We start from the raw sequence: 25,981 nt of genomic DNA on the forward strand, positions 1-25,981 counted from the left end.
ACATATTATCTTTCTACACTAAACATTGGCGATGATGTTTTTTTAAAAAGTACTTCCCTCCAGAAAATGACCTCTAAGTTACAAGGAACAGACGGTGACGTCATTCCCTCGTCTCCCGGGAGGCGGAGAAAAATAACTACTTACGCAAGTGTCAAACTTCGCGTTTTGGTTTGGGCCTGCCGCGGAGCCGTCCGTATTTACTCCAACAATCGCGATAAGTGCTGCTGTTGGTTTCGTATCCTCGGCGCATGTCCCTTTTCTACATGTGGTTCGGCGCAGCGGGGCGGAAGAGCTCTTCCGGCAGAGATTTAACCGGCGGAGGATGGCTGAGGCTAGCGGCACCTCAAGTCGGCGGTCTCAGCCTCGCTCGTCCTCCACCGGTGGGTCCCGCGGCTGGTCTCGACAGTCTTCGTCCGGGGATAGTGACGGCGACCTAAACGGCGAAGAAGAACCGAAAGAGGCGGCGGAGCAAGGCGATGGGGACGGCGGAGACGAGAGCACCCGGCGGCTGATCCGGCAGGAATATCGGACGCTGATCAACATTGTGCAGCGTGAGTGTCTCCCTCGGATGCAGGATGAGTTGACGGTGCTTACCTGGAAGCATGGAGAAAGGACGTTAAAACTCTGCAGGGAAGTGATGAGGCTTTTTGAAATGCAGTTTATAAGTAGTTTTATTGGCCTCTGTGAGATTTAAAAGTTTGGCTAGCAAATCTTCATAACAGGAATGTCTGTTGCAACAGAATAACAGCACTGAGGAGCATGAGGTGGTTATGTTCAAATTATATATTGTACTTCTAAACGTATCAAGGTGGTTCTCATCTAGTGTTTATTTTCTACTGAGAATAGCTTTTCTTGGCAGTTACTGGTTTGTTTCTTAAACTTAAGTATCTATTATACTGTCTTAAACTTGAACTTCCTTCTTTTTAGACAGTGGTTCTTTTAACAAATTTTCCTAGTTTCTCTCTCAGTCTGATCCAGAATCGCTTTTTTCACAAGAGCCATAATCTTATACTTATTTTCCCTTGATCCTGTTATGGCTTCTGTTCTGATCCAAAATCCCAAAATGTGTTCCTTTTTACTCCAGAGAAGAATTCTCTACCAGACAACTTACAGCTCACACTGTTGTTTTCAAGCTCGGTCAACTGTCAGTTCTTAACAGTCAGAACTCTCCAGAAACTAACATTTTCAGAATTCTGTTTAAACTCTCTGTCAGTCAATGGGGTTCTGTGACTGGGACATCTCCATGGAATGTCTGTCACATCTATTTTTGGAATCCATCTTACTGTGCTGCTTTTTTTTTCTGCAATGGATATATTTTCTAATTGTAGAGAATCGTGAGAAAATGCTGAGTACCAGAAATGATAAACTGACAGAAACTCTGGAAGAAGCTAACAGACTGTTTTCTGGAGGTAATGTGGTAGCTGGCCAAATGTTTGCATTATTATTGTCTTTATTTACTAAAAGTGTGTTTTGAATAAAAATGCAGAAAGATTATATTGTATCACACATGGATATATGAACCTAGCTATCTAATATATTAAACCTGGCCCAGTTATAAGTAATTTTGTAATTTTCAAACTATTTCACGGATATCAGAAAGCCTGTTATTTTATGCACCTGAAATGCCCTTTGTTGCCCTCAAATCTTTGTATCTCTTTATCACATCTTTATGCCTTTCTTCCAGGAAGTTGAAGTGGTCCCTATTCTAGTCTAAATGCCTAACCAGGATAATTGTACACCATTTGTCACTACATCGGTTCTGGCACATATGCAACCACACAGTCTCTTTCCAGTTCCTAAATCATTATGATTTAATTAAATATAGCCATTATCCACTGCACTAGATTGACTAGAGAGAAATAAATCGTCACCAGCTAACAATGGACAGAGCGGTGATGAAGATGCCAGTAAGGTTTATCCCTGTCTTACTAATTAGGCAAGCATTTTCTGAATATTTCATTTTGCAGAGAGGGCAGATATAGAAAGTTTCACCAGGGATATACACAATGTACCTCTTTTAATCCAGAGCACTTACATTAATTTAAAGGTATAATTAATGTTAACATTATGGGTATTTGCACACTAGTTATTTGCTACTGGTATGGTAAATCATCTGATTTATTCTCTTTGCATAACTGCACAAAAGTAGCCAGAAATACGATTTTCTGAGAAACTTATGAAAGAGAAAGCTGTATTGGATGATCACACAAGAAAGTGGAATTTACTGTTCTAATAGACTTCATTTAATGTTTGGAGCTTCTGCTTCAGGACATGAACTCTTGAGTACTTTCAAGCACTCTAAGAAACCGTAGTAATAACATGCGTGACTTTTAATTAGCCTTTGATAGTAACAAAATATTCTTCTTTCTTAAGTGTCCCGGGCCAGGGAGGCTGCTTTGGATGCTCAGTTCCTAGTTTTGGCATCAAACCTAGGAAAGGAAAAAGCAAGCCAGTTGCAATCAGACATGACAGTGTTTGATCCATCTGCTTTTGCTGAAGATCTAGTAAGTTTGCAGGAATTAGTTATTTGCTAAAATAAGATTGTCGTGCTTAAGAGTACTTCAGCAGGAATTTGTTGTATAAATCACTCTTCCTCTTTGGCATCTTATAGCGTAGCAGAATTCTTATTCTACCATCTTTCTTAAGCTTGGAACTATTCATTACAAATGCTTAAAAGTAAATCAGAACAACTTTATTGTTACAAAATTAAGTCAACAGTGTTAATAGCCTGCTTTAAAAAAATCCTTATGCCCATTAGCCTAAAATGTTACATTGGGCAGTATACACTTCCCCCCTCCCCCCACATCGATGTTCTGAATTGCAAAAAGTCGAATCTAGCACTTTTGTATAGACATTGCATATGTTTTATGTTCTTCTTGGGTTAGTTATGAGTAAGGCCAGTAAGTATGCTGGGCACTGAAATGTACTAAAATTTCAAATGAGCAATAACTGTACATGATCACCAAATAGTGGCAGCATGTTTCAAGCTTACCTTTCAGCTACAAAAGCTGGAAACTGTTTCTGACTTTAAGTGAAAGGTCGTTCTTCTTAGAAATCCTTCATTCAGTGCCTAGTGAAACATTAATTCCCTTGTAGCTGCACTTGTGTAGAATCTGACTGCCTATGTCAACTAATTAGGCTGCCCTACAAATGTGAGGAACACTAGTGACTTGATGTATATAAGAATAAGATAACTGTTTGTGTAATATATAGAAATTATGTCAGTGCATCAGACATGTTTTCCTATTGCAGGGTAAGCAGACTGCCCTGTGACTTTTGCAGTGGTGTTACACCATTGGTTGTCTGGTACCACTGCCTGGTTCAGAAGAGGAAAATAAAATAGGTACTTTAATATGAGGCATAGAAAGGTATAATTCTTGTGCTAATTAATCCAAAAAAGAAAGAAAAACCTTTGTGCTGATTAGATACCTAATTCTGGATAATATGTATGTTTTAAAGTGTGTAGGGTAAGATAACAGCATACAAAAGCTGCAACAGTGCTGGAAATTTAAGTAACTAAATGCAAAATTCTTTCAAGGGACTGACCCTGAGTTTCTCTTGAAATAGAGCATAAAATGATGCATTAAAATTAAGTTTCATTTGTTTGTATCTGTCCTTAGTTCTGTTTGGTGGAGTATGGAAAACACCATCAGGAAGCTGAGTAGACTTCCATTTCATGGTGACAGATGGACATTGATACCAATATATTTCCTCTACAGTTATCATTTATGGGCTTCAATCGTCTAGAAGTAGATGAAAATGATAGTGACAATGAGCGGCTTGCCAGTGGATTTTTGCCTAGCAATGCTTGGCATATACTTGGTGAAGAAGCAAAAAAGTACTTTAGAAGAGCACCTGCTTTCCACTTCATGTAAGTGTGAGGTTTTTTTTTCAAATATTGACAAAATAGCATATCTTCAAACTACAGCAGGAGACATTTTATACCTTAAAGCTGGGTGACACTGGCCATTTCTGTACAGCACAAAAAAAACCATCTTGAGGATGTTAAAAGAAGAGTTTTGGGGAAGAACTCGACACAGTTTTTCCCCAAAATATCCTCAGAATGTTTTATTTCATCTTAACCTGGTGTTTAGCAAAAACCAGTGGCTTATTTACCTAGAGGACATGGGATACCCTATGTCCCCGGACGTCCCCCAGTGGAAGGCACAAAAATTTCAGGTTTGTGTGTTTTTTGTAATTTTTAGTGTTTTTCAGTTTTTGGCCAGCAGGGGGCGCAGTTTTTAAACTAGCAGCACCAAAATTTCAGGGATTTTTCAGGAGACCCTCCTGATGATACCACCCAAGTTAGGTTAGGTTTGGTTCAGGGAGTCCAAAGTTATGGACTCCCAAAAGGGGTGCCCCCATCCCCCATTGTTTCCAATGGGAGCTAATAGGAGATGGGGGCTACATCTTTGAGGGTCCATAACTTTGGACCTCCTAAACCAAACTTCACCAAACCTGGGTGGTATCATCAGCAGAGTCTCCTAAAAATACCTTGAAATTTTGGTGTGCTTGCTTAACAATTGCACCCCTGACGCAGGCACCCCCCAAATTTCCCCAGATTCTCCTTTTAAATCTACCTGCTTTGGCATTGACTTAAAAGGAGAATGTGAGGTCCCCAGTTTAAACATTTAAAGTGATGCTGTTTCGGGGTGGGGGAGAATCCACCCCAAAACAGCATCACTTTTAATGTTGTTTTATCTGGGGACCCCAGATTCTCCCTTTAAGGTGGATTTAAAAGAAGAATCTTTTACACCAAGGCTTTTGATTGTATTAAGCACAACAAGCTCTGGGAAGCATTGAGAGAGGTAGGAGTGCCTATACACCTAATCAAATTGATCAAATCACTCCATGACAACCAAGAAGCCACTGTGCGAACCAGGTATGGGGACACAGACTGGTTCAAGATCAAAAAGGTACCAGACAAGGATGCATCCTCTCTCCTTTTCTGTTCAGCCTCTATGCAGAAGTGATCATGAGGAATCTAGACTTAAATATTGGGGTGAAAATCAGCTGAAGAACCATCAGCAACCCGAGGTATGCAAATGACACAACCCTACTGGCTGAGAGTGAGAAGGATCTGAAGAAACTGGTACTGAAACTAGAAGAAGAAAGCAAAAAGATGGGTCTTCACCTAAACATCAAAAAGACCAAGTTCATGACCACTGCCAAAAAAGAATTCCTTATTAAAATCAACATAGAAATAGAAGTGGTTGACAGCTTCATTTTCCTTGGATCCCTCATCCATCTTAATGGCGGCTCAACAGCAGAGCTCAGGCAACGCTTAGCCCTTGAGCGCACAGCCATGTTGAGTATGGACCAACTATGGAAGTGCAAAGTCTCAATCACCACCAAACAAAGACTGGTAACAGCCAGCGTGTTCCCCATCATGACATGATGAAACATGGACACTGTCAAAAGCAGGTAGAAGAAAAGTGGATGCCTTTGAGCTGTGGTGTTGGAGAAGACTTTTACGAATCCCATGGACAGCTAGAGTCACCAACAAAACTGTCCTAGAGCGTATTAACCCAGAGTTGTCCCTGGGGGGCAAGATGACTAGACAGAAGCTGACCTACTTCGGACAGGTGATGAGGGCAAATTCACTTGAAAAAGAGATGCTTCTTGGAATGGTCAGTGGTAAACGGAAATGGGGTAGGCCAATGACTCGTTGGTTGGAAACCATTAAGAGGGACATGGGCATGAACATCAACCAATTGAAAGAAGTTGTAGCAAACAGGGAAGCATGGAGGGGACTGGTTTATAGCGTATTCAAGAGTTGGACACAACTAAACGGATGATGAAGAAGAAGACTTTAAAGCCACTCATGCCATGCCTTGACGAGGTCTGATTGAGCAAAGAGGGTGTCTGTCTGGCTGTATTATTCATTCTTGTTTTTTTCACAGATTTCTTGGCTTCCCATAGATAATTATGTGTTCAGTACTTTTTTGTTTTCCCAGGCAGGAAGCCCAAAGGGGAACCCTGATTATATCGGTGGAGCATTGTTCCTGTTTGCTCCCTGTGGCTATGGGCCTGATAGAAGTTAAATGTTTTCTTAGTTTTGAAGTGCATGTGATCAAGGGTCTGGAATGTTCCTGGGTCTCCTTGAAAGAATAATAAATGTTAATTTTATGTTGGGTCTCGAAATAATTTGAGCTTTAAATTGTTCGTCATGGGAGTATCGTTGTCTTTCTTGGTTTAGGCTGGGTGCTTTCACTGCTGATCCTCCTGTTCAAAGGCCACGGATTGAAAGACAACAGAAGAAGACAGGGCCAGAAAAAAGGGCAATGCCTGCACAGGTATTATGGGTGGTTGGCTGGAATAATACGTTAAATTGTAATTCTGAAACCAACTTGGATGCCATGTCTTTTACGGTGTCTGCAGTACCTTGGCCTGTCTTGAGAGGAGTGGATGCTTCTGGGCTGAGGTAATCTCCTTGGTCAAGACATCATGATGTCATCGGAGGGTGGGACTGATGCTGAATATACTGGAGTGCAGCCTGTTTAATTCTAATCAAAGTTCATTATGGCCCATGTCACTGAGCAGTGTTCCTCTACAGTATAACGTAGTTGTATGAATGATGGCTTAATTGGATTGTATTTTCAGCTGAAAAAGATGGAAGAATCTCATCAGGAAGCTACAGAAAAAGAAGTAGAGAGGATCTTAGGATATCTGCAGACCTTTTTTAGAGAAGATCGTAAGTATGCAAGTAAAACACTGCTAATGCAAAAATTAGATTGGAGCATCGCCTGTGCCTATCTTAAAGCTAGTTAGGGCGGAGTTGTTTCTTTCCCCTTTGCAGAGTGATGGAACAGAATTAATCTGAAATGGCCACACAGTCCAGCAGTGGCCATGGGGTGTGCTGCATTTAACTCCAGCCTGCTTCTCAGTATCCACAAAGTAGAGAGAAGCAAACTGCTTGAACTTCTTTCTGCTCAGGTTGCTTTGACTCCAGCTGGTTTTGGTGATACTCAATGCTCTTCTTTTAAATTATGTATTATGCAAACTGTCACTCAGCTGTATCATCACCCTGGGATTGCAATGAGAGCTCTACTTGTAGCTTTGTCCCTTGCAGCCAATTAAGGTGTGTTGCTGCATGGTAAAGAAAGAACAAAAGGGTGGTAAATAATAGCACTATATTCTCACATCTCATGTTCTTATTTTTGTAGCTGATGTTCCAATATCCTTCCTTGAGTTTGTGACTGACCCAGATTCTTTTCCTCGTACTGTAGAAAATATGTTTCATGTATCCTTCTTAATAAGGGTAAGCATGAATGGTTTGCAGTGTTTGTCATTTAAAAAGGAAAGTGCACTCACTTCTGATTGCTAACTTTAACTTTCTCTGAAGCAAAGTTGTCGGGAAGTGCAATACTTACTTTATATAATCTTGACAATTCCTAGTTTGCTAATTTTCTTCCTAAATGTAAATATTGATTCCATGCGTAAAGCCACAGTTTTGGAGCCCAGAACCTATGCGTTATCACTAATCAACATTTAACATTTTGGCCTGATGCATATTTTTTTTTATTATTATTATTATTATTTATTAAACTTGCTATACCGCCCTATCCCCGGAGGGCTCAGGGCGGTGAACAACATAAAATCATACAAAAAACATAAAAATCTTAAAACAGGTACATTCTACAATAGGGCCCGCGAGACCCATATACCACCCTCTTCCAAAAATGAGGAGGGGTCCCAATGATGTTAGGGGACCCTACTAGCAGGGGGGGCGGGGCATTATCGGCTGGACTCTCCAAAGGCCCGGTGGAATAATTCGGTTTTACAGGCCCTGCGGAACTCTCCAAGGTCCCGCAGGGCCCGAATAGCTGGTGGTAATGTGTTCCACCAGGCCGGTGCCAGGGCTGTGAAGGCCCTGGCCCGTGTGGAGGCCAGCCGCGTCATCAAGGGGCCAGGGATCTCCAGTAGATTCGCCTCTGCTGATCGCAGAGGACGAGCCGGGACATATGGGGTAATGCGGTCCCGAAGGTACGAGGGTCCCGGGCCGCGTAAGGCCTTAAAGGTCAACACCCACACCTTGAACATGATTGAATTACGATAGGTAACCAATGCGCGGCGCAACACAGGGGAGATGTGTTCACGAAAGGCACCCCCTGTGAGCAACCGGGCCGCCGCATGTTGGACCAATTTCAGTTTTCGGATCAGGCGAAGGGAAGGCCCGCGTAGAGCGAGTTACAATAGTCCAGTCTGGAGGTGACCGTTGCATGGATCACAGTGGCTAGGTCAGTGTTGGAGAAAGGGGGCCAGCCGACGGGCCGGTCGAAGATGGAAAAACGCAACCAGGGGTATATGGGCCGCCTGGGTCTCCATTGAAAGAGACGAATCCAGGTGGACCCCCAGGCTGCGAGCGGAGGTCGGTGCCAATATGGCCCCTCCCACACCGGCGGCTGGAAATCCCCAATCTCCCCCCACGACCAAGCCAAAGGATCTCCGTCTTCGATGGATTAAGTTTTAACCTGCTCTGTTGTAACCAACCAGCGACCGCCTCCAAACATTGCTGTAGAGCTGCAGGGGCAGCGGCAGCTCCCCCCTCCATCAACAGAATGAGCTGAGTGTCATCAGCGTACTGATGGCAGATCAGCCCAAAGCTCCGTACCAGCTGAGCAAGTGGTCGCATAGAGATGTTAAATAACAGTGGGGACAGCAATGCCCCCTGAGGCACACCGCAATGAAGCGGGCACCTCCGGGAAGCTTTGTCTCCACACCACACTTGCTGACTACGCCCCCGGAGGAACGAGGCAATCCACTGAAGGACAGTGCCCCGAACCCCGGAAGCGGCCAGGCGGTGGGTCAAAAGGTCGTGATCGACCATATCAAACGCTGCGGTGAGATCTAACAACACCAGCAGCGCCGATCCACCTCGGTCTAGCTGCATACGGAGCGTATCTGTGACAGCGAGGAGAACCGTCTCCGTCCCATGCCCAACCGCGGAAGCCGGACTGGAAGGGATCGAAGGCCGATGTGTCATCCAGAAAGCCCTGAAGCTGCTCCAACACCACTCTCTCAATTACCTTCCCCAGAAACGAAAGATTCGAGACGGGGCGGTAATTGGCCAGATCTCCAGGATCTAAGGATGGTCTTTTCAAGAGCGGGCGGACCACCGCCTCCTTCAACCCATCTGGAAAGACTCCTTGCTCAAGGGAGTCATTGATGATCTTCAACAGATGGGGTCGTAGCTCCTCCCGGCACGATTTAATCAGCCAGGAAATCATTTTAAAATTGAAACCAGGATTACAAAGCAGACTCAAGTTTATCTGGACCTTACCTTCTCATCAAAGTTATCTCATCCTCTTCTAGCCTGATCTCATCAGAGGTTCAGCAGTGTTGACCTTGGCAAGTATTTGGATGAGAGACCTTCAAGGAATACTAGGGCTGTGACATGGACCAGCCAGTGGCAAACCACCTCTGAATATTTCTTACCTTGAATGTCTCTTGCCCTGAAAACCATTCCAGGAGGAAATAAACTAATATCTAAACTGGCTGTTTTCAAAACATGCTTTGAAAACCAGTCTCTAATCAGAGTTCCCAGTGCAAATTTAGGACTCTCTGGTTTCATTTTAACTTGAATTGATCATATTTGGGAGTGGCGGGAGCGGGTGAGGGGGGGAAGACACAATATTGGTTCTCTAATCTTTCATGTATAAACCTAAATCAGCTGTCTAGTTCTGTCTCGTCAATGATGGAGTGGGCTTAGAAATTAATACTTGGAACAGTAGGGAATGTGTTGTGATTCTGTTCTCCTGGTTAAAAAAATAATCTCAGGGGCTGGGAATCTGAAATGGAAACATTGTCTTATTCCATTTAATCCCTGCCAAATTTCAGATTCTTGTACATCAATTATGTATATTTGGGAGCTTTTTCTGGTTTAATGATAAACTGGGATGTGTTTATTCTAGGATGGTCTTGCAAGAATCAAGCTGGATCAGGACAAGCTTCCCATAATAGGTAATTTTTAAGAATTCTTTTAGAAAGTACTTCATTGCCATAAGACCTCATGAAACTTACAATATACTTATGCAAGTATCTGTCTTAAATATTAACTTTCCTGTTCTTGAAAAGGTAACAAGTTTTCTTAAAATGTGATGTGTTGATAGAACCTTTATATCCAGAGGAAGGGGACAACAATGAAGATGCCCAAGCACGAAAACAAGCAGTCATATCAATGAGCTATCAAGAGTGGCAGGTAATGTGAAATTGTTCTTCCTTTCCCATAAAGTAATGAAAGTGTTCCCAGGTGCGTTACACTTCCTTTTGGGTGGTGCAAGTCTATTTAGCCCAAATCTATTGGGACTTCTCAGCAGCAAGGAGGCTTTCTTGTTGATGTATTGGTTAGTATAACTTAATATTCCATAACCTGGAACATCTTTTTGATGCAACTCTGTTTTTCGCGGGGGAATAGACTGTGACTTAGTGGTAGAGCATTTGCTTGGCATGCCAAAGGTCCAAGATTCTATCTCCAGCATCTCCAGCTAAAAGGATAACATGGTAGATGTGACCCTAGAGCTCTACCTGAGATCCTGCTTGCAGTCTGACTAAATAATTCTAATAACAATAGTTTATTTAACTTGCTAAGGTGGCTGACCTTGATGAGCAGTAGTGTGAGTGTAAAGCAGCTTCATATATTGGTATAGTATTTTCTGTCCTCATAGGAATTTTTTATCCCATGACTAAAGAAAATAAGTAGGAATTTTATTTTATCATTAGTTTTGTGAACCATAGTCCACTCTCAGATGCTTATTTGAACATTATTGTTTCATTTCAAGGTTTTAAAATGTTTATAAATTATTGTTAAAAGGACATCAGCTATGTTAAATAGAGATTCTGACATACATGTGATTAAAAGCAGAAGTGAAGGTCTTTATAAAATAGGCAATTTCCTGTCCTGCTTATAATAAAATTTGAGATTTATTTCTATTTTTTCTTAATTCTGCTCCTTTCACTTTTAAGCTTGTGCACTAAAGCGTTAATAGTTACATAATTCCATATCTTACTGAATAAAATTGGCATAAGCTTCACCGTTTGCATTTTATTCCCCTTACCCTCAGTAACATTCTGATGAATAAATGAACTGATGGCCCCCCAAAAAATCTATGTTTAAAAAGCAGATAGCTGATGCTGTAAGAAAGATACAATACTTGATTCTCTTTGTTTATTGTCGGCATGAATTTTAAATTCGATTAACATCAGAATCCAATCCTTTTTTTTTCTCATCAGAACATTGTGGAGACTTTTGAAATCTCACAGCCCATGATTCCACCAGCAACACAGTGAGATGCAACAATTCTGAACAGTCCTGTTGAAGTTGTTTCCCATGGCACCTTCTCATTGAAGAAGCACAGTACTTTCTCAGAGAATATGTTAGTGTCCCCTTCCGCCCCACACACAATTTTTTAACAAAATGTAATGTTCTTTGGTATAATTTTTTCCTAGTTCTATTTGTGGCTTATTTATGTACTAGACTATGTACTATAACAGTTATTTAGAAATTAAAGTTATATTTGTATTATTGTGTATGGGTCTTATGTTTTTGATGTTTCATCCTATTATACATCTTTTCAGTTTAGAAAGGCTCTGTTAACAATTTTTATTAATTAAAACAACGTTGAAATCAGTGGAAGAATTCTTATTTCTTAGGTGAATCAGAAGTCCGTTTTTGTTATCTGAACATCATCTTCTGAGCTCCAGGCAATAGAAGTCTATGAAGTGTGAGACAAAATGGGAGAAATGGTAGCTTGAAGATTATATGAATTATCTGAAAAGCCAGTGTAATGTAAATTCTTATGTGCAAGATTTAATAACATTAAAAAATTAATTTAATAACTGTGGTGGAACAGGCTTGCTTTGCCTAGCAGGCCCTATTCCACCCCAAGCCTCTACCAGGGGTTGCAACCTTTTCCAGGAAAGGGCTTTCTTTCTTTCTGGGTAAACCGCTGCCACCACCTGACTGTTTGAGGAACTGCCTGCTGCGGAGGATCAGGGCTCCCCAGCTTCCTTTCTAACTCTCAGGCCTAGCCTCTGTTTCCCCTGGTTCCCTTCTCCTGGGTTCCACAGGGCAGATTGGATGCCCTGTAGGAGTAGCTGCTTGCCAACTGCCAGCCTTCCTCCTGGTGCCCTCCTATTCTGATAATGCATCCACAATGGCAAAGGGCTGTGGTACAGAGAACTGTTCCCTAAGATTCAAAAGTATTTATTAAAAATAAAATGGTTATAAGTAGGTTTTAGCATTGCACCAGATCGAGCAAGGGTTTCCAAAACAAGTAAGATTTATTTACGGTCTTTGACCAAAGCATTTACAATACAATTTAAAATAAACCAGCTTAGAACCTTCTTAGCTAATATAACAATGAAAATAATACTTCTGCATATTTCAGCAGCCAAGATGACCAAAACTTGTAATGGTGTTTCTCAGTACCTATTTAGAAAGTCACTTCACTCTATTTTTCATTATTCTTCAAAATTCTTAAATTTACATAAGTAAACACAAAATCTTGCAACTGATGATGTAATATTAGGGTCTGTTCCCTGGCGTAACCTTCTTAATACATATTATTATTACCAGCAAATCTCTTTAATATTGGACCCAACATATCTTTATGAGGCTGTTCCAGCAAAGGACACCTGAAAAACGTATGCTCCACCATATCGATCTTTTTAAATGGACAATCACATAGCAGGGTTTCCAAAACAAATGAGATATGAACACAATTCCTCTATCCCTATCTCTGTACATACTCTAGCAGTTGTTAAAGTAGGGTAGGCTCTTGAGCTTAGAAGGTTACAATTCTCACAGAGTTCCCATTACCTGGAAGACTGGGTCAGCTCCCTGGGCGAGCACATGGTCCAAAAATGGCTGCTTTCTCCAGAGCCCAGACAAGATGTCCGCTCCCTTCAGTGGCCCAGCAGAAAGAGACTGCGCCCCTCTGTTCCCAGCAGTTTTACCAGTTCCCAGGCCCCACCGCTCTCTCAGGGTCAGTCTGGGTTAAGATATCTCCCCCCCCCCCCCCCCCCACAAGTCAGATAGCTCTTCCTGATGGCCCTCTGGAATTTTTAAGTCCTTCAAATCTATGATACCTGTTTGTAGAGGAGAAGAAATGGGTGGGGGAAACCATTTATTCACAATAACATCATAAAATGAGAATATTTAGGGAACGTAGACTACCACCAGAACATGAACTGAATAATGGCACACTAGACAATTTTGCTTGGGATGTCAGACTAACTCTGCCCAAGAAAAGGCTCCATGGACCTTGTTGAGCTGCTTGCGCTAGCTGTAGCTGAAAAGGCCATGGATGTGTTGCATCTCTGGTAAGTACTTCCAATACCCATGCAGGCAACAGATTGGATCTGAGGTAAGTCTCTGAGGTACTGAAAGTGGTGCTCAATTTGCCACCATAATTTTCTTCACTAATTTTGCAATGCAAGTAAACTTTCTGCAGTTGAGACAGAAATGTTGCCTACTCCAGATACGAATGAAACAAAAACAATTCTTGATGTAATTAGTACTTGGTATAGAGGTTAGCAGGTCAGACTACGATCTAGGAGACTGCTATGGAAGTTTGATGTGACTTTCGACAAGTCACACATTTTTGGGCTAACCTACCTCACAGGGTATGAGAATAGAGAAAAAGAGACCAGCAAACTGCTGTAAGCCCCCCCCCCCTTGTGCCTTTCAGCAAGGTGATTTTTAAAACAAATTCAGTACCTTTTGACTGATCTAATTGCTTACAAAGTAAATGAGATAACTTGATAATGCCTTGCAAATATCCTTTGATGGTCATGTAGTATACAGCTTTAATTTCATGTGAAAATTAAGGGGAAGTACTGAGATTTTACAAAGCAGCAATTTACCAGAGAGTATTGCCCTGTTTAGTAAATCTACTGGAGGGTGGATGGGTGGGAAATTACTTGCTTCCCCTGGTTTCCCAATGTGGATCATGGGTAAAATGTTTCCTTAACTTGCTTATCCATCATGTTTAGATAACTGACCTATGATACCTTTGATTCCATTGCCCTTAAGAAAATCCTATTGTAGGTAGCATTTGCTAACAATTTTTTAAGTTAAACAGTTTTTCTTTCTATGTTTAACATGACCTTGAAAGAGTTTTCTTAATTATTCTTGGTTGTTGGCCTTTGTCATTGAGACTCGAGGTAGATTACGTAGTGTAAGTCAATACAATCAACAAGATGCAGCATCCAATTAACAATACAACAGGGTTTAGACTACAGAAATCTGAAAACAGAAATCTCAGAGTTGAAATAAACATGCTTTTGAACATAATACATTATCGTGTAGAAATTATCTAATCTGCAGCATTCTTCAGTCATAAGTAGCAATACAGTAGTGCAGGCCATTATCCCTATCCTTGCACCAATACAACTTTTTGACAGTTCAGATCTTCTTACCTGAACAAAAAGCCCTCAAGTAATTACCGGTATGTTAGCTGCAAAAAAACAAAACAAAACTCTGTTGGGATGTGTGAAGTTGTTCTGGTAGAACACAGGGAGGGAGACCATGAAGGGCTCTGTAAATGATAGTTGAGCCTGTTAATTGATGATTCAGAATGGCAGTGATAAATATGATCTGCCTAACTCTCAATCATCTAGCTGCAGCATTTTGAACTAACTGCAATCTCCAGATTGGACTTGAGGGGAGTCTTTAATATAGCACTTTATACCGGTAGTAGTCTAGTCTTGATGTTACTGTGGCATGGATCCAGATTGGTTGAGTCAAGGTAAGGGGCATCTAGTACATTAGACTGTTGGAATTTTTTTCTTCCGTTATGTTAACTTGCTTATCCAGCAGAAATGCTGGATCCTGTGTAACCCCGAGGCTCTTAACTTAGCCCTATAAAAGTGGGATGCACAAGTTCCTTCAAGGGATCTACTGGGTCAGAATGGTCCATAATCAGACCAAGTGGCCTATTTTGGCATGTTGTCAGCCAGCCCTATTTTACCTGCAGCATTCAGATCAGACCATATTTGCATTATTTTATCAGCAAAAAACCTCAGAAATGTTACAGCTAATTGTCAGTTCCTGAGAAAATAAAAGGTTTAGACTTAAGGCTCAGCAGGTGATAGATGTATACGTGCACTGCCAAGTCACTGCTGTGATGCGGGAACTCCATAGGTTTTTCAAGGCAAGAGATGTTAGAGATGGCTTGCAGTTGCTTGCCTCTGTTTGGGCTGAAAGAGTTCTGAGAGAACTGTGACTGGCCCAAGTCATCCAGCCCACTTCATATGGAGTAGAGAATCAAATCCAGATTAAAGTCCATTATTAACCACTACACTATGTTTGCTCCAGTAGATGAGACACCTTGCACAACTGGGAGGGTCAAGAGCTAGCCAATTGCAATGATTGCAGAGAATAGTTGCCTTGCCACTATCACCACAGCTCCATACGTTTTTTTCCCCCAATTGGCTCTGCAGTATATGCTGTTGGGTTCAGTGCAAGTTTTCTGCCAGCATCTTTCCAGATGTCCTCTTGGTGATCTTTCAGTCACTTAGCTCCGCAGTAAACCATGGCGCTGGCTTTCTATCGAAAGGTGGGAGGGGTCCTCCAAAGCTTAATGAACCACGTTGGCACTTGTTAACAGCTGCAAGAATACATCCTGTTGGAAAACTGAAAGAGATCTAAACGCAGAACTCTGGGAAGACAAAATCAGAATATGCTACAATGGCCAAACTAACAAATGTTGTAAAAAGATGATCAAAACCAAAGCTTGATGAGAAATGGGAACTGTATTTTTTTTTTTGCAGCTGAATCGCCTATGTAAGATTAAAAAGAGCAAAATTATTAATTTGTGAATGATTAGGATTTAAGAACTGATTATTATATGCTTGTTGCTGCTTTGGAACAAAAGGTTAGAAGGTGACAAATGTTAAATTATAGAATGTTTAAATTACAGAATATTAGTGTTATAATTTTAAAATCCAATGTATTAGAATGTATATAACTTATGGGTTGCTATATTTTTTCTCCTTTTCCTTTTTATATTTCCTTTTTATGTTTGTGAATTGTATTTGAGAAAATTAACAAAATGTTACTAAAAAAAATAAAGGTGAGAGAGGTCCACGAGGAGCAATCTTGTTAATAGCAGGGAAGAGCTTTCTCGCCGGGCTGACGGTGGTGATGCCAGCATAACGCGTGGGATTGCGGATTGTATTTAGTAAGCTGTCGTAGTTGCCCCTGTGCAACTATTCGCTCAGTCTGGGCACGTGCTTGAAACCCGCGCTGTTGCACTCGCAGATGTCCAGCGGGCGAGAGGCCGTTACCAACTTACCCGGGCGCAAAAGAGAGGCTGCGGCGGCGGCTGCAACGGAAAAGTGCCACTGCCGCTCGGCGGGTTGTCTCGTGCGCGGCAGCTGTGCCTAATAACCGGCCACAACGCAGCCTGGCGCAACGGGAGGGCAGCCGGGCACCATGTACTCTATCGTGGAATATAAAGGCAAGAGGACGGGCTACCGATGCGGCTACTGTAACTCTCACCAGGGGAAAGGATCCAATGGTAAGTGAAGGGGGAAAGTGGAATAACTTGATTCGTCACGGTAGCAAATCCTCGTGTCCCGCAACAGCGTGAGGAGCGAGCCTTCTGAATGCGCATCATTACTGAGTAGCGGCCAAGCCACCTGCCCAGTGTATAACTCTGCTGTCAGGCTGTCTAATCCGTGTGCCCCTCCTTCAGACGCCCTCATTAAAGATGACGGAAATTGCCCTCTTGCTTTCCCGTGAGGCGCACACTGACTCTGCCTTAAGATGGTGGCGCTGTCGTCGCCTCGTCCTTTGGGAGGAATGCTACCGTAGAAGCCTTGATGTGAGGTTACCTCAGTAAAGATGGCGGAGTTGGTGCTTCTTACCCGGCTCTGTGGTGTTTTGTCTATAGAGGAAGAAGCGTCTCATGTGGCCTTCGTTTCCGGTTTCTGTTAGAATACTGAGCTGAATGGCAGCAATAATATTACTTCAAATGTTCCTAGAAGTTGTGGGGTGGGAAACATGTTGCGAGTTGGTCTCTCTTTTTGCGTGCTTTCGCATGGATCTCTTTTGCCTGGAAAAAGTTATTTTGTTCATTTGATGAGTCTCTTCCTCGTTGGCTGTTGGAATAGAGTTCCAGGGTTGTAAAATTCAAGAATAAGATAGGTGGGCTATTGGTTAGGTAGAAAAAAAATTCAAAGCATCTTGCACAGTTCCTAGGGGAAAATGCTAGGTCTGGCGTTCCCTATTTTCTCACTCCAAAGGATAATTGCAAACCGGACGAGTTTTTAACGCAACCGTTTGGTACCTAGCATCGACTAGGATTGGAAAACCCAGGTTTAAATGCCTAATCTGCCATGCGAACAAGGCTGGATGAATTTGTGGTCAGTCATAACTCTCAGTCTACTTGATCTCACTGAGATGTTCGAGATGATAAAAATGAAAGGGGATTCAGAAAATATCTTCAGTATTTAAATCAGTTATATTATACTTTCCCAACCGTAAATGCTGTTTCCAAGAATTATAAAAACATTGCAAAGTCAGTGTTCATCTACAGTTCACGGCACATTATATATGTTTGACATCTTTGTGCACACTGTTAAAACGGGAGGTTTCGCATACGATTTGGCCAACCAACGCATAGTGGGCACGCAAGTTGGCAGTATTGGCATCTGGTGTAGGGGGCTCTAGACCACCAAAAGAAAAGTTACGCTGGAATAAAATGCTGTTAACCTATGAGGTGCTACAACCTTTCTGTTGATTTTGGTAAATGCAAATCCATCCCCCAATTATTAATTGTTAAACCTTGGACTAAATAACATGGAAGGGAAGGTAGACGATAGGATGCTTTCAAAGCGCTGAAACCAAACAAATCCTGCAGATTTGGTGGCAACTCTGAATAATACACTTTCAACCCACTTTTAATGCACTTTTCAGCTAGATTTTATTGTGCAGAATAACAAAATTTACTTGCAAACAGTTGAGAAAGTGGATTGAAAGTGCATTATTCTGCATGTGTGGAAGGGGCCTAGTGGCTTCCACCCAGCATGTTTATAACGAGTTGCAATAGTTATTAAATGAATTATTTTTCCAAGGGAAAGCGAGTTCATTTTTAACGATTGCAACTCGTTGTAAACATGCTGTGCAGAATCTACTTCTGACATGTTGCCATCAGTGGCGTTTTTGCCACGCGTTTTGCAATTAACTTCTATTAAAACGAAGCTTAAATCGTAATCGACGTTTCCTGCAGCCCGCCAACACAACCAGCTATCCCTGTCGATTGGGGGAGCCTTATTTAATGACTGTGGTTTTTATCCCCTCTACAATGCGAACTTATGTGTGAACGTTAATATTGACTCCCGTATTTGTCTTCCGCCTTCTTCCCGCAAAGGGAAAACTAGAAAAAGCCCGCAGTTTGTAGATTACGAACTAGCACTGGGAAATCTGCTCTTTCTTTACGCCATCCAGACTTCCGCCCTCTGCTAAAATGGCGGCGGCAGCTGCTGTCGCTGCTTCCTGGAGCCCCTGAAGGGTCTCTCGGGGCTGCCGGCAGGGTGCTATAAGAAGCCGGCAAAAATGGCGGCGATGGGGGGCAGCTCCCCCAGCATCGTGGAATATTTCGGAGGAGAAGACGGGTACCGCTGTGGCTACTGCAAGGACGATACGGGCAACTTCTCCTACGGTGGGGATCGCGATAGGGTTGAGGGAGGAGGTTTTGGGTGGTTGTTATTGGGCGGATGTATTGGAGGGTGGGGGGAGGGTCAGATTTGGCCCCGGGACTCATTAGTTGCTTTCTTGCTCGTAATATTTGGTTTGCATCCGGCGTGCCTATGTATGGCTTTTTATGAACGCAGATGGTCTGGACCAAGCGTGCCCCTATGCATAACAGGTTTCCAGATTGGGTGTAGGTCTTGTGCACATTCAGCATGTTTGGGGAGTTTAGTACCTGGATGTAAATTCTTGTAGACAACTGAAATTGGCTAAACTTTTTGGGGATGTAGTTGGTTAGTCTGATGCAAGTCGTTCACTGCAACTTGCCTCTGCTAGAGTGCCTTGTGTTTTAATGAGAAGATGTAGTGAAGACCACTGGAGTTTCCATCTTCCAATGGTGTCTCCAGACAACATCAGATCACAGCTGCTTTGGGTGGTGGACTCTATGGCATTATACCCCACTGAAGTCCTTCCCCTCCTCAAATCCTACCCTCCTCACACTCCACCCCCTCCCCCCAAATCTCCAGGTATTTCACAACCCAGAGCTAGTGATCTTGAAACTCACCCAGAGCATCTAACTCTGACATATCAGATTTTTATTCTGAACATATCAGATTTAAAACTGGAGAGCTGTTTTACAAAAAACTTGTTTCAAGATATAATCCTGCCACTTTTCTCCCAAGATCCCTCTCCCCCTCGCAAGCTTTTTTGACTTGTTTAGTTAACTGAATCAGAAAGCTCCCATACTGTTACTGGGCAGCTAATGTAATTTCACTAATAGAGGCAAGCATAGAGAAGTCTGGGAAACTGGAGGATTAGGAAAGAAATTAATAGTAAAAGACTGAGCAAATGAATGGTATTGTTGGCAGTTCAATAAGGACTGACTAGTCATCTAGGCAAGTTGGATAGCCTAGCTGGGGAAAATTTTAGGGCAGGTCTACTGATGAGTCTTGCAAGATCAGCAGAAAGATTCCAAAGAGCAGGCTGCAGCTTGGCTGTCTGGGGTTCCCCATTTAGTCTAGAGTCTACAATTGCCTGTTAGTGGTGTAGGCCTAATGGACAATGGAGCAAACAGTGGACCTAGTTGTTGTTTAGGTTCTGCCCATGTGTTCTGTGTAGGGAAAATATATAGGATAAATGTTGAGAAATGTATTGAGGGTCTGGTTTCATTGTTTGGCAATGAAAAAAATGAGTTTTAATATGTTTTCAATGGCAGTTCCTAAATGTTTGTCTCAAAGAAATGCTGGTGTCTTTTACAGTAATAGCTTTCCATAGAAACTGCTTTTACTATTATTTTGTTATTTGAAAGGGAGATCTATTTCACTGACTTGTATTTCGTTTGTTCCAGGCATGTGGGCACATTCAATGACTGTTCAAGATTATCAAGATCTTATAGACAGAGGATGGCGAAGGTGAATCAAGGAAGAGTCTTCTGAACTGTTCTAGCTTAATTTGATTCAGTATTTAAATTTCAATATTCAGTTGTCATAGTATTTTGCTGAATCTCATAACTGACTTTCATTTTTTTCATAAGTGTAGTCCTTCTGTTCTATAGTGGAGTTAAAAATAAAATGTATTCCCCATTTCTCCACATTCATCTGTTATTTCTCATTTCTTGCCACCAAAGGAGATGAAGAGTGTGATAGTGAAACCTATGAAATAGTGAAACCTACTGCCACATTTGTACCTTTAGACTCTAAGAACCTGCTTTACCCTGAATCTGTTGACTCATGTAGATATGTCTTATTTACTCTTGCAAGCAATAACTTCCAGAGGTCTTAGAGATCTTTACTTTTTTTTCTGGGACTGAACCTTGAAATGCTGTAGGTATGCTCTGCCACTGAGTGCTTGAATCACAGTTTGAAATTTAAGATAAATTAGTTTTTATACTCCGGCAATTCAAGCATGATTCACCATGTCCCAGAAAGCTGATAAAAATCTGAGTTGTATATGTATGACAAGATACTTTCATTGAAACACAGGCTATTCATCTACCATTAAGTTTCAAGCTCCAGTGGAAAAACATGGTTTGGCTCAAGCACAGTTTCTTTCTGTATTAATTTCAGCCCTTAATTAGAGTAAAAGTGGGAGAGGGAATTTTGCTTTAGGGATGGATTGCAAGGCGAGGAAGTGCATGATTCTGTGGCTTGTTCTCAGTCTTTTAGACTGAGCATAATGTTTCATCTGGTATGCCAGAGCCTGAACTCAGAAGCTAAGCTGGCTTGGTAGTTGGATGGAAGACTACCAAGGAAGACTTCACAGAGAAAGACAATGGGAAACCACCTCTGGTTAATCTCTTGTCTTGAAAACCATATGGGGTTGCTATAAATCATCTGCGACTTGATGACATTTTATACATACATGTTTAATTTAACCATTTAGGGACTTGCAGGGACTTTTAAATGATTTAATTCCCATTTTATGGACTCAAGTTCACCTTTGACCACAGCACTAAATAAATAAGCTTGAAGCCATTTTCTGTTCTTTTCCTTCTCCTGTATACTCTCTGGAGGTGTTCACATTCATTAATGGGGAAAAAATAATATGTTGTTTGTTGAAATATTTTATCACAGTGGTTTATTGTAAAGTGGTTAAAGTTAAAACTATAACATAACAGGACTTACACTTAGTATAGAACTGCCAGTGCTAAGTATCAGGAACTGAACAAATATTTATTTGGAAGCAACCTTTGTACCAACCCTACTACATTTAAGACTGAGGTTTCCGGCTACAATTCTAAATAAGTGAAAATTCTACTAAAGGTTGTGGAATTTCTATGTAGATGTCTTTATGGCAGTTTCAAAAGCCTGGTACATGATCGTGTACGACTGCCAATTAAGGAATATTTCATGTAGCTGATAGAACATTTGAATTGATTAGCTAGAGTTAACAATTAATGTATGTGTTCAGAACAATACTATTTTAAGAATTTGTAAAATGTGTTTTAAACATACTCTTTCAGGAGTGGAAAATATGTTTACAAACCCATTATGAATCAGACATGTTGTCCTCAATATACAATAAGGTAAGATTGTATTTTATATATCAAACATTTACTCTGCCATGAATATTACCGGGAGTGGGGAGGCTGATTACGCCACTATATTTCAGCCTATTTAACATTGTGCAGTTGTTAGGATAACTAACAGAGATTATCCAGCAGTTTGAAAGAATGGGGACCCTCTGCATATGCCATTCTTCAAGGGGCTTTGTAAGGAAAAATTCCATTCAGAACTGAATATGCTACTGAAGTCAGTGCAGCTTAATTCCATGTAAGCGAATCAAACTTTGGGCAACCTCATCCAAAGTCTTTAAACCAATCTTTAAACCTTTATTTTTTGTACTCATTTAAATTGTAAGCAATTCACAAGTAATATTTGCTTATACTGTTTTACATTTTTAAAAAAATGACTCCCCCCCACCCCTGATTCTCTCACCCTCCCCCCGCAAAAAGGTTGAACCACTAGGCAAAGGCTCGGATAAATTGCCTAGCTGGAAGCACAGTCCTAAACAGAATTGTGTCCTTTCAAATTCATTGAAATCAATGAAGTTAGAAGGATTTAACTGTTCATACCTGCTTTCCATAGACTAAGAAATTACATTTTCCCCACAAGATACATAGTTATGTAAATTTATATGCTGCCCTTCCCTCATGGGCTACTTCTAATATGCCTAACTGCTTTAAAAACCATGGACTTTGTGTAGGGACTGAGGGGTGAGGAAGGCAAACCACTAAGCAGCTACAGCCTGAAGCACAGTGGAAGAAGGAAAAGGTAGTGTGGAGAACCATTCTGAACTGTAAACATGGGTCAGTAGAGGTGCAAATTCACCCCAGCTGTTCCCGATGCTTCTTCCAAAGGTCTCCCTGTGTATTCAGTGAATCACCTCTTTCACTCAGCTGATTTGTATACCCAAGTGGAAAATGACCCCCCCCCCCATTTTTAACAGCCAAAAAGGGTTTAAAATGTTTGCCTTTTGAGTGAATATGATAATACACTGCAAATCAGTTTCATGCTTCATGTACTCTGTTAATTGTGAATTATTTCTGCTTGTTCGTTAAGATGCCGGAGTTTGCATTTCCAGCCTTCTAAATCACATAAGAAAGTTTTAAAGAAGATGCTGAGATACCTAACAAAAGGGGAGACTTCTAAATTAAATAGTGAAGGTAAAAAGATCCTTTGAAAATGAATAAGTTTTTTGCTTTACAGTGTGTATTTTCCAAGGAGAGGTTAGTAGTGTGTAAATGATAGAGGGTAATAACTACCTTTGTTCACATTTGAATGCTGAATTTATTATTCAAATTTAATGTACCGCCCCATCCCTGAGATGGCTCTGGGCAGTGTACAAATCAATAAAACACAATCACAATAAAATTCCAATTAAAACATCAGTTAACAACAATTCTGGTTCATAGTATAGTCTCTTGGAAAAATAATAACTTGTGAAAAGTTTTGCTCTATCTGTGGGTTTCCTTATTAGTCAGTGTGGCCCTGACTTACCTTGTAGGGAGCAAGAATGTTCTTGTTTCTACTGTATGATTCACTGTATGTGAAGTAGAAGTATGCAGAAAATAGGATGTAGAGCACTGGCCTGTATCTTTTGTGCCATCTAGGCCTACTGGTTTGCTAAAATTCTTGCAAAGAACTAGTTATATAACTAGTGATATAAAGGATAATCATCCACAATATTCATGTGATTGGAGAATCTAATTTATCTGGTATTGATCTTTAAATTGGTCATCCCCCTGTTAATTTAAAGTCCATATGCTTATTTGATGTTACCACCTTTATTTTTTGTTCTGTAGCAATAGTTGTAGAAGGATTTTATTTCATATTTAATAATAATCATATTACATCACGATGAGTTGTTCTTTCTACTGTGTTAATAGATCATTCTTATTTTAATTTTTAGGGGAACCCATGGATTCCCACACAGAAGATACTGGATGTAACTTTTTGTTAAAAAGTGAACCAGACACCAGCCAGTCTGAACTAGAACCCCTCAATATTTACACAGAAAAGGTGGAGAGTGAAAAGGAGGAAATAAAAGGAGAAATAATTGTAACAACAGACTCTGGACATACTGAATCCTGTAATGAAAAAGTTAATGCCAGTCTGAGCAAGCCATTGAATCCAGCTAAAGTTGGTCATGCACCTCCCAAACCAGGTAGTTGATAACAATGATCAGTCTTTCTAGAACAGGGACAGTAGTATGGGACTCTAAGGTACATGCATACGACAGTAAGTCATGTGACACTGCAGTCACATGACAAGAAATGGAGTCCGCTATGGTCTTGCTTTATGGAGTGGGGACGGGGGGAGAGATCTCTGTACTGCAAGCATGAATGGAGCATTGGAAGACTGATTGTTGGGGGTGGCCAGCCCCTTCTACAGGAAGGTGGGGAGAGTGCCTTGAGTTTCATCAGAAAGGCATAATCTCTGTAACTAAGTGTTTTCACTTCACTGGCTTGCTGCTTATTTCCGCATAAGCCCATGGAGAGATGCCCTTGCTCTCTCTGCTTAAGTAGGGACTTTTAAAAGCAACAGAAAAATGGTTGCTTTGTAAGGGCTTGCAACCAGGTTGGATTCCCTGCTCCTTCATGAGTGGCAAACTCTAATCCGGAGTACTGATTTTAATTTTCCACTCCTTCACATGAAGCCTGCTGGGTAACTTTGGACTAGTCAGTTCTCTCAGAACTCTCTCAGCCCTACCTGCCTCACAAAGTGCCTGTTACAGGGAAGGCAATTGTAAGCTGCTTTGAGACTCTTTGAAGGTAGAGAAAAGTAGAATATAAAAACTAACTCTGCTTCTTGTGTTTTAAGTCCAGTTACATTGCTATTATAATTTGGCTATTCTAATTATTCAATCCATTGCCTGGCCAACCTCATAGGATTATACACCTGCTTTATTCTTTAATAGTTAACTTAACCTCATATATGAATGAGAAAATACTTATGTTGCTGAAAATTTAAAGGGAAGAAGGCAAGTGCAGAGTGCCTTTTTCGTAACCAGATATAGAAAGTATACAATCAATTACAGGTTAAGCTTTTGCTTACAATATTTTTGCCTTCTTGGTAATTTCCCACAGAATACATGTGTATTGTCGTTCTAGGCAAAGGGGCAGACTTGAGCAAACCGCCCTGTCGTAAGGCCAAGGACATCCGGAAGGAGCAGAAGTTGCAGAAACACCTTCAAAACCAGATGGGGAACCATGCACTTCAAGAAAAAGCTCAGATTACTCAAAAGTCTGAACCTAAAACAAATCAGCCAAAATCAATTGAAGACTTCATTTTTGTCACCTTGCCTCCTGAAGCTGCGCACCAGTTAGAGGTATTGATAAAAGTAATATAAATAAGTGGAGATTTCTGGTTATTTTAGTGACATCGGTAACTTTCAAGGCAGAATAGGTAGTCTGGTACAGAGGGTTTTAACTTTAAACTCAAACAGGTCAAATGGTGGACAGTGTTCACATTAGAAAAGGCTTTGATATTCATTACTGACTTTAAAAGGGTTTTTTTTCTTTCAAGTTATTTCCCTAGTATTTTGTCTTGTATGTATATATAAAACTTAAGTGTTTTAAGATTTCTTAAGTTTTCTGAAGGTGTTCTGTGCAGGGGCACAAGAGGGTGCTATAGTTCCATTTGAATAACCCACACAAAAAACCAAAAATAACAAAGCCTAAACGAGGTAATTAAATATAGAAATTTAGTGTCTTGTCTGAAATGTAATATACAGGTATCTCTATTTTATGTGACAAAAGGTAAATTATTCTTAACTGATTGGAAGAAAATTAATGCTATACTATACTAATATTATACTTGTAAATATAATCACATGCAAACATGGTCAATGGTGCTAAATATGCTGGGATGCAATTTTTAAAAATCTGTATTTACTAAAAATGTCACTACTAGATGGCAGGTCAAATTTTGAAAACTTGTACTGCGTACATAATCTTAAAATAGCGTGCTGAGAATTATTTGCATGGCAGCTAATGCAAATATGTAACAGTTATATATTTTTGGTTGATGTTGTATTCACCAGACTATTCTTGAGACAACAGTTTTGGCTTTTAGACTGCTCATTGCTAGATTGATGCTGGGCATCTGTAGGGAATGAAAGATGGCCTTTGTGAGCAGACCTTCTGCCTCCTTTACTGTTAGAAGGAAAGTGAGGAAGCCACAGTTAACACCCATTCTGGATTTCCAGTTCTCTAGACTACAGTTGGGTCAGCAGGAAATGCTACTCATTCCTTCCTTCATGGGCTGAAATTTTTGGCAAGGA

At 41.0% G+C, this 25,981-nt stretch overlaps 2 protein-coding genes across 10 annotated transcripts in view; both read left to right on the plus strand.

Moving 5' to 3' along the window:
* Positions 1 to 239: 239 nt before the first annotated feature.
* NSMCE4A (NSE4 homolog A, SMC5-SMC6 complex component) lies at positions 240 to 11,529 on the plus strand. Its single transcript, XM_048506511.1, has 10 exons — positions 240 to 551; positions 1,329 to 1,409; positions 2,374 to 2,504; positions 3,720 to 3,871; positions 6,200 to 6,296; positions 6,604 to 6,694; positions 7,167 to 7,261; positions 9,915 to 9,963; positions 10,113 to 10,201; positions 11,233 to 11,529. Exons 1-10 carry the CDS (start codon positions 323 to 325, stop codon positions 11,287 to 11,289), a joined length of 1,071 nt encoding a protein of 356 aa, XP_048362468.1. The 5' UTR covers positions 240 to 322; the 3' UTR covers positions 11,290 to 11,529.
* A 4,657-nt stretch (positions 11,530 to 16,186) lies between these two features.
* ATE1 (arginyltransferase 1) overlaps positions 16,187 to 25,981 on the plus strand; it is an 80,792-nt gene continuing 70,997 nt past the window's right edge. The window contains exons 1-6 of one of the 9 annotated variants that reach the window (XM_048505318.1): positions 16,187 to 16,523; positions 20,046 to 20,109; positions 21,660 to 21,722; positions 22,759 to 22,862; positions 23,609 to 23,863; positions 24,810 to 25,027. In XM_048505318.1, the coding sequence (XP_048361275.1) occupies positions 16,439 to 16,523; positions 20,046 to 20,109; positions 21,660 to 21,722; positions 22,759 to 22,862; positions 23,609 to 23,863; positions 24,810 to 25,027 (789 nt within the window). In that variant the 5' untranslated portion in view covers positions 16,187 to 16,438. Of the gene's footprint in view, positions 16,524 to 18,455; positions 18,699 to 20,045; positions 20,110 to 21,659; positions 21,723 to 22,758; positions 22,863 to 23,608; positions 23,864 to 24,809; positions 25,028 to 25,981 lie in introns of those variants that run through there. The other 8 variants (XM_048505324.1, XM_048505325.1, XM_048505316.1 and 5 more) reach the window with 8 other exon arrangements.

Source organism: Sphaerodactylus townsendi, linkage group LG08 (assembly GCF_021028975.2).
Source record: "Sphaerodactylus townsendi isolate TG3544 linkage group LG08, MPM_Stown_v2.3, whole genome shotgun sequence".
NCBI classification, from domain to species: Eukaryota; Metazoa; Chordata; class Lepidosauria; order Squamata; family Sphaerodactylidae; genus Sphaerodactylus; species Sphaerodactylus townsendi.

Excerpts from the sequence above, each read along its gene's own strand:
- NSMCE4A (XM_048506511.1), top strand. The coding sequence starts at position 323 with ATGGCTGAGGCTAGCGGCACCTCAAGTCGGCGGTCTCAGCCTCGCTCG. Across the intron at positions 2,505-3,719 it reads CTGCTTTTGCTGAAGATCTA|TTATCATTTATGGGCTTCAA; the intron begins GTAAGTTTGCAG and ends TTTCCTCTACAG. Across the intron at positions 6,297-6,603 it reads AAAGGGCAATGCCTGCACAG|CTGAAAAAGATGGAAGAATC; the intron begins GTATTATGGGTG and ends TTGTATTTTCAG.